This window comes from Temnothorax curvispinosus, unplaced genomic scaffold (genome assembly GCF_003070985.1).
Source record: "Temnothorax curvispinosus isolate PA1 unplaced genomic scaffold, ASM307098v1 QBEX01003329.1, whole genome shotgun sequence".
NCBI lineage: Eukaryota > Metazoa > Arthropoda > Insecta > Hymenoptera > Formicidae > Temnothorax > Temnothorax curvispinosus.
Genome location: NW_020213109.1, coordinates 389,437 through 397,105, shown reverse-complemented (window position 1 = coordinate 397,105; position 7,669 = coordinate 389,437). Strand labels below are relative to the sequence as shown.

The 7,669-nt window shown below is 37.0% G+C and overlaps 2 protein-coding genes across 3 annotated transcripts; one reads left to right on the top strand and one right to left on the bottom strand.

Annotated features, from left to right (window-relative positions):
- Positions 1-6: 6 nt before the first annotated feature.
- Positions 7-3,312, bottom strand: LOC112452383 (Fanconi anemia group M protein; the record flags this gene model as incomplete). Its single annotated transcript, XM_025012562.1, has 12 exons — positions 2,746-3,312; positions 2,498-2,665; positions 2,238-2,410; positions 2,072-2,161; positions 1,747-1,971; positions 1,519-1,672; positions 1,287-1,402; positions 1,096-1,215; positions 783-948; positions 519-673; positions 215-449; positions 7-95 (listed from the first exon to the last, which is right to left on the bottom strand). Coding segments are annotated over exons 1-12 (1,854 nt in total), but the record flags the coding sequence as incomplete, so codon positions are not given.
- A 556-nt stretch (positions 3,313-3,868) lies between these two features.
- On the top strand, positions 3,869-7,259 carry LOC112452382 (phenylalanine--tRNA ligase alpha subunit). 2 transcript variants are annotated; one of them, XM_025012558.1, is made up of 8 exons: positions 3,869-4,192; positions 4,403-4,743; positions 4,833-5,054; positions 5,169-5,284; positions 5,356-5,540; positions 5,854-6,215; positions 6,289-6,390; positions 6,552-7,259. In XM_025012558.1, the coding sequence occupies exons 1-8, from the start codon at positions 4,052-4,054 to the stop codon at positions 7,204-7,206; spliced, it is 2,124 nt and encodes a 707-aa protein (XP_024868326.1). In that variant the 5' UTR covers positions 3,869-4,051; the 3' UTR covers positions 7,207-7,259. The 2 variants fall into 2 exon arrangements, with proteins under 2 accessions (XP_024868326.1, XP_024868327.1); XM_025012559.1 differs by having other exon boundaries at positions 4,052-4,192; positions 6,289-6,417; positions 6,552-6,644.
- The last annotated feature ends 410 nt before the right edge of the window (positions 7,260-7,669 follow it).

Here is a 7,669-nt window from a genome sequence, read left to right as displayed (position 1 = left end):
AATATTGCATCTATTATCCCGGTTCTGTTCGTCACATTTACCATCGGTAAGAAATTTCATCATTGACGGTTGACCAATATCTTTTTTAGGTAAGTCTGTGAAATAAATATATATATATATCTTTTAAGTAATGTAAAAAAAGAATAAGTCTATTTTGATAAATATAACATAGCTGCGAGGAAAAAAGGGAATTAAAAGAATTCATAAAACTTACTTTCTTTCTGTTTCACATCAGATGCTTCATTTTTCTTATTAACATTTTTCCTCTTTCCTTTACCTTTTAGATTTGGCGTTTTTGGTAGTACTGTAATATGTATCTTATGACATTCAGGAGTAAATTGATCTGGTATCATTCTAGGATTATTATCGTATAAAGAGGAGAATATATTGCTTGTGTTCAATATTTTATTGTTTAGGGAGTCCCTCCTGGAAAGGGTAGACTTCAAATTCTGCAAAGTATGTATTTCCATTAAAATGTATGTATAAAAAAATTAAAAAATTGTCAAGTCTTCAGTTACCTCGTGTTCTTTCCCATCTGTAACAAGAACAATTATATGACCATCTCGTTTGCGTCCTGTTCTGCCCATTCTTTGAACCAATCTTATCGGGGAATGCTGTGATACGTCAAAACATATTATCAGATCAACTTCCCCTACATCCAATCCTTCTTCACCTATATCACACATTATCGAAGAATTAATATATTTCAAGAAACACAGATAGAAATCATAAAGATTAAAATATGGCATGGTATAAGATGAATGTCACTACTTCTCACACACCTATACTTGTTGAAATCAGCACATTCACACGATTGCTCCGAAAATCTTCCAATGCTTTTATTTGTTGCTTCTGCTTCTGGCCAGCTTGGCCAACAAACATCTGTGGCCTAATTATCGGTTTTGATTGCAAAAGCAAAATATAGACCTCATTGACTATGTCTCTGTACTGAAGATTCATGGAGGAACATATTAATATTTCTGTATATGAATTAAGTACTTTTCTATATTATAATTTTCAAAGGTTAAATAAATAGCATATGTTATATATATATATATATATAGACGAGACAGTCTGAAAGGCTAATATACAAACTTCGACAAAAACTATAGCTCTTGTGTCCTCTCGATCGCTATTGTTGTTATTAAAATGATGTTCAAGCAACTCTTTCAATTTGTGAAATTTATTATGTCCAAATACGATATTCTCTGGCATCTGAAATAATTATTTCTATATATATTATCTATCTAATTTTTTTAGTTTATCATAAAGATAGTTTTGCAAACCTCAGATACATCCCCATTGGGAAACAATTCTGGAAACGGCCCGAGATAAACTTCTATGTCACGTAATAAATCTCGTAATTGATCTTCACTATGCATCCAAAACTTATCAGAATGAGCTAAAAATAAAATTTTCTTAAAAAAAAAATGTGCTTACATAGATGAATATCTCAACAAATCATAGCGTCTTTTATAAAATTAACTATAATTGTTTATAAATTACAAGTGCACGTACTTTCATAAAATTTGCGGAAGGCACGCAATCCATGCCTGATCATAAGTTCATAAGCGTGATACATAGTTAACAACATATTCAATATCTTCATAACTTGCCCATAATTTCCAGATTTGTCCGTCTTCGTCTTAAATTCTTTCAACAAATAAAATACCTGAACAAAAGCAGTAAACATTAAAAACTATGTATCAGTAAATCGTAAAACATTTATAGATAGAATTTAATTACCCTTCCTTTAGATATGTTTGCAGTATGACCTCGCAATACGTTACATTGTATAAGAAACTTAACGTGGCGATCCATGATAGTAATATATCTTTCTTTAAATGCAGCTAATTCGTCACTAAGAGGCACCAAAATAATATCTACTTTCCTCTTATTAACATATGGTATTATATCAATGGAGTTCTCATCTCTCAATTCCAAATGGGAAATGTGTAAATTCTGTATTACCTATATGCAATAGAATATTAAATAAAATATACCTGCTCTCTTTTTTTAAATCAATTTCCAATGAAATTAAATATCTACATATAGCACTGAGTTTACTTACTTCATGAACATTATCTAATTTATTTCCAGGCGTAGCAGAAAGCGCTAATATCCTAAAGTACTGATTCTGCGTGGATAATATCTTGATACACTAAAAGTTACAAATCTAATTGGTTTGTGATAATAATAATGCATAATTATATATATTCTTTACGTTTTTTTTTTACCTCACAATACGAATGTTTGCCCAGAGCCTTATGAGCTTCATCTATGACGACACACTTGATCAAATGACTCGGTATGATCGATCTGTCAAGATCATTATGAAATACTTGAGGAGTGGCAAATATTATCCTCTTCTTGCGCCAGGCTACTTCACGTTTCTTCTGACTTACCGCACCTACAAATTAAGTGACATATATTTATTAGATTTGATAACACACGTGCTCCGAGGTATAAAATTACTATTAAACATAGACGTTAAAACCTGTCAATTCTATCATATCAACGCTTGGAATCCCCATTATTTCGTAGCACGCGTCGATCTGCTGAGCGACCAGAGGTTTCGTTGGTGCCAAAAATATAATTTTTCCATACGGATACCACCTCCAGAAATTGTACATCACAACGGCGGCGATGAAGGTCTTTCCCAAACCTGCCGTAAAATTGAAGACGAAAGTATAATTTTATATTTGACTGATTGTGCGATTAGCGAGTAATATATTTCTTCCTTACCGGTGGGTAAACAGACCAGGGTATTGCGATATAATGCAGATTGAACTATGTTATACTGGTACTGGCGGACCGGATAATTTTCCGGATATATCCAGGTGTTTCCAGCTGAGAGATCGAATCCCTTGGTCTCCGACTGACGCGAAACAGTATTCTGCGACTCCATCCTCGCGGGATCTCGTTCGATCTACGCACTCCGAACCCGGCAGATCGGTAGAGATCACTTTTCAACATAATCGACATTAATTTAAAGGAATAAACGTCTATCCGAGAGAAACGGAGCACGACATGACAACGATCATATGAGTACTCCGTAGACTCGTGATTCACGTGGGCACCTTTACGACGTGCTCGTTACGACGCACGTGGAAGTTCTTCTTGAAAATAGAGTACTGCATAATCTTAAAACATATCTTTCACAATCTCGACACACGCATCCCCCGTGAGAGAAAAAAACAATGTAAACAATGTAAACTTGTATCAATTGTCACGTGTGGAGTCGATGTTTTGTTCGAATATAAACTGCGCGTCGGCGTTGAACCCGTGGTTGGAGCAGACGACGATCATGAAGTATGAAAGTCCATAGGGCGGTTCATCCAGATAGGAGAAAGGATCCTTGTCTCTGTCCAGATATCATCCAGCCAGTTCAAGATGGCCGCGTTCAGCAGACACAACTGTTGAGTGTCGTCTTATCAACACTCTGCGTTGATTGGTTGGTTCTAAAAGTAAGAGCCAATCACGTTCGACTGCTACTGAGCGGTTTGGTCTGCTGAACGCGACCGATCAGATTTAAGCTGGATTCAGACAGGACGCGTCAAGCAGCGAGCAGCAACCCAATCAGCGAGGTGATATCAGCAGTGGCGTAGAAAATATCGCTTCGCTGATTGGTTGCTACTCGCTGCTTGACGCATGACGCGTCCTGTCTGAATCCAGCTTAATGCGGGGTCTACAATGCGAGTCGTGGGTCGTGAGTCGTAGGAAATGGACCAATCACAATCGTATTTGAAGAGAATAATCGACTGTGATTGGTCTAATTCTTGCGACTCGCATTGTAGACCCCGCATCACTTTTCAACTAGCAGTTGCCATCGTTTGCGTTGTAGAACCATGGCTACACCTGTCTTCATCATGACATTCATGACTGCATTTTGTCGATTGTTACGCCACTGCACATCATAAAGGTGTAAGCAAATTGTCATCTTTTATGAATGATGTAGGGCTCGTGTAGGCCTTTCGTACCACGTGGTTTCGTGCCGGTTTCAATAAATTAGTGCTCAGTTGCGTGGGCACGCTGCCAACAACGGTGCAAAATGGCAAAGCTGTTGACGGACCGAATTTTAGAGCATCTGGGTGCACGTGGCGAAACGAACTTGTTGGATTTGGCGGACGAATTTCAGGAGGATCATCAAAAGATCGTGGGCGCGGCCAAGAGTCTTGAGACAGTCGATGGCGTGAGTTTGTTTCAACAATGGCAATCCTTATGTCGATCGCTACCCGCCGTCTAAACTATACATTTTCAATTTGTTTTTGCACTCGCGGTTGAATTAACGCGTGACGCGCTAATCAACTGTATTCGCTGAAATATTTCCTTACCCCGGAAACGTTACTCCGGTTTAGTTAGAATTAACTTCTAACGTTCAATTTTATATACCTGCTTACAGTTAATTGTGGTAAAACCGATTTCCAAGAAGAAATGGGAGCTTACCGACGAAGGGAGGCACATAATAGAACACGGCAGTCACGAAGCGGTCGTTTACAATGCCGTTCCTGACGAAGGGATACCCCAGGCAAAGCTCGTCAAGTCTAGCCCTTATGCCAAAGTAGGTTTCTCTAAGGCGATGGTCACTGGATGGATCGAGCTCGACAAGAGCGGAGACGTTCCTATCGTACGAAAGAAGGTACCGTCCATTGTAGACGTCGTACAGACACATCTGAAGAATCTCTCAAGTGTCCCGGAAAATATTAAAGCGGAATACAAGAAGAGGAAGCTTTTGCAGGAGGTGTAAGTCTGACTGAAACAAGTAAAGGACAATTGTAAAATTATGTATCTTTTTCTTATTCTGCTTTCAATCTGTCTTTTTGTCACGACAGGGTGATTAAGAGTATGCGTCTTGAAAAGGGACCAAATTTTTCTACGAAGGTAGAAAAGTTAGAGGCAGATTTGACGTCAGATTTATTGGTAAATGGCACTTGGAAAGACAAAAAATTCAAACCGTATAATTTTGAGGCTCTAGGTGCGTCACTTCCAATTGGACATTTACATCCGTTGTTAAAAGTTCGTCATGAATTCAGGAAAATCTTTCTGGAAATGGGGTAAGCAACATCAATCTTCCGTTAGGATTTGTATAAAAAAAATCTAGATTTTATACTGTGTACCTATTATGTAGAATTATTAATTGTCTTATCACAAAAAGTACTTTATTTTAGATTTACAGAAATGGAGACGAATAATTACGTAGAAAATTCTTTCTGGAATTTTGACGCTCTCTTCCAGCCGCAACAGCATCCCGCTCGTGATGCACACGACACCTTTTTCATCTCTGGTACCTTATCACAGACTGTCGTATGAAACAATGCTCAAAAGACACGGATAAAACTTAGTTTTGTCTTTTAGAACCGCGTATTAGCACAAAATTTCCCATGGAATATCTCGAAAGAGTGAAGACTGTTCATAGTAAAGGAGCTTATGGATCTCAAGGTTACAGATACGATTGGAAGTTGGAAGAGGCTCAGAAAAATTTGCTACGCACTCATACAACGTCCAACAGCGCACGGATGTTGTATAAACTCATGGAAAAGGTATGTGGTTGTAGGAGAGGTACGCAAGTTGCTCTTCCAAGGACGATGAGGCATAAATAACAAAAATTTTGCAATAAATTTAATTATTTAATTAAGATGCTTATATATATTATAAGCATCTAAAATTACATCAATTTTAGAATGATCAGAATCCTTGGTAGACACATGGTGACGATTTGTCACGACGATTATAATCGTTACCACGATTATAATCATTGCCAGTATAGTCGATTAAAAATTCTTAATTGGGTTAATTATTGACTGGCGACGTAAATGTTATATTATTCGGTTTAAATAAAAAAATGTCTTTCAGGGAGAGTTTAAGCCGGTCAAGTACTTCAGTATTGATAGAGTATTCCGCAATGAAACTCTGGATGCGACACATCTTGCCGAATTTCATCAGGTTGAAGGTGTCATCGCTGATTACAACCTTACTTTGGGCAATCTTATCGGTACTTTATACGAATTCTTCAGTAAACTTGGCATCACTCAGCTTCAATTCAAACCTGCGTACAATCCGTACACTGAGCCGAGTATGGAAATATTCTGTTTTCACAACGGGCTGGAGAAATGGATAGAAATCGGCAATAGCGGCATGTTTAGGCCCGAAATGATATTGCCAATGAACCTACCCCCTGATGTAAATGTCATTGCATGGGGTTTATCATTAGAAAGGTACATCGTTAGAAAATAAATATGATGCCGTATATTTAATACAAAAACGTAACGCACTTTATTGTTAATTTAGGCCAACAATGATTAAATATGGCTTGAACAATATACGCGATCTTGTTGGACCAAAAGTGGACATGGAAATGGTTCATAACAATCCTCTGTGTCGTTTAGAGAAGTAAATATTATTCTAAGCATTATTAAGGTATTTATGTCAGAGTATATTTTTTGGAAATAAAATTAGGTAAAACATTTATAAGTCAAGTAATTGTGAAAAATACAAAGTCCAAAGTTGAAAACTAATATTCTGATCATTAAGTTTATTGTTTTTATTTGCAGAACTAGCCGAATGACTCGTTTACAATGGAAAACGCGTCAGCAAGAAGAAAAATCAGTTAAAACACAGTCGAATCAGGAAACGAAGATCAAGCAGGTGGCGGAACATCCTTCAGAAAAGCCAAAATTTGTTAGGCAGCAACTTGTTATTTTTTGCGATCCACAGTATCCAATTTCTTTCATCTTATCTTTCATACGAGTCGTAGCACCGTACTTTCGTGTTTCTCTGTCAACGCACGTTCATTCTACGGTGACAAACTTCCCCAAGAAGCTTGCTGGCTTTGGCTCGCTTTATTTCAGCAAGGATGCAAACGTGGATATATCTTTCACTGTGATTTGGAAGCCTATTGGGCTTGATCCCATTATGGTGTTGCCAGGAATGCATAAAATTCTGGGGATGGTAAATATAGCACGGTATTTAAATCGTTTAGTTGAGCAGGTTGACACAAACGTATTGAAGTATGAAACGAACGGCCCACTTTACGCAAGTAAAATAGATTTTTATTTAGATAAAATACATTATGCTTTACATGACAGCGATAGAGTGCTGCCAATGCATATACACAAGACATCTTGTTACATAATGGGAAAGGATATCTCGATAATCGATCTTATCCTTGAAGATATTGACAAGTGTCAGATAAGAGAGAAAATGTAATTTATTAAATTATTTATTTTGATAAATGAAATAAACTTGATTATGCCTAAAAAGGGACTTACACATTTTTTTTACATATGTGTATATATTATATTATAAATCTCTTTACAGTTCTTTAGTAATATAGATTGCAAGATGAAAAAAAGTAAATGAACTCGTGATGTACATATGTACAGTGCGTTTGACTAAAGTGTATGTAAAAATTATATGATATGATGAGCTATATATAATTTTATATAATTTAAAATAAATAACAGCTGTATGTTACATATGATTTAATATAATTTAATATTATGTACAATGGTTATATATAATAATTTTATGATTAGCGAACTGCCGTGGTCGCCGCGCGTGACGCGCGTCTAGTAATTTAGCTCGCGCGTAATCGAGGAGCATCTCGCGGCGGCAGCGGATTCGCCCGCGAGTTTATGCCGCGATCGCACGGAAACGTCGCGCGGTCGTC

What these genes read in the sequence shown, in the direction of transcription:
- LOC112452382 (XM_025012558.1), top strand. Translation starts at nt 4,052, where the DNA reads ATGGCAAAGCTGTTGACGGACCGAATTTTAGAGCATCTGGGTGCACGT. An exon ending in AAAATCTTTCTGGAAATGGG is followed by an intron (nt 5,055 to 5,168) that starts GTAAGCAACATC and finishes ACTTTATTTTAG; the next exon opens with ATTTACAGAAATGGAGACGA. An exon ending in TGGGGTTTATCATTAGAAAG is followed by an intron (nt 6,216 to 6,288) that starts GTACATCGTTAG and finishes TTGTTAATTTAG; the next exon opens with GCCAACAATGATTAAATATG.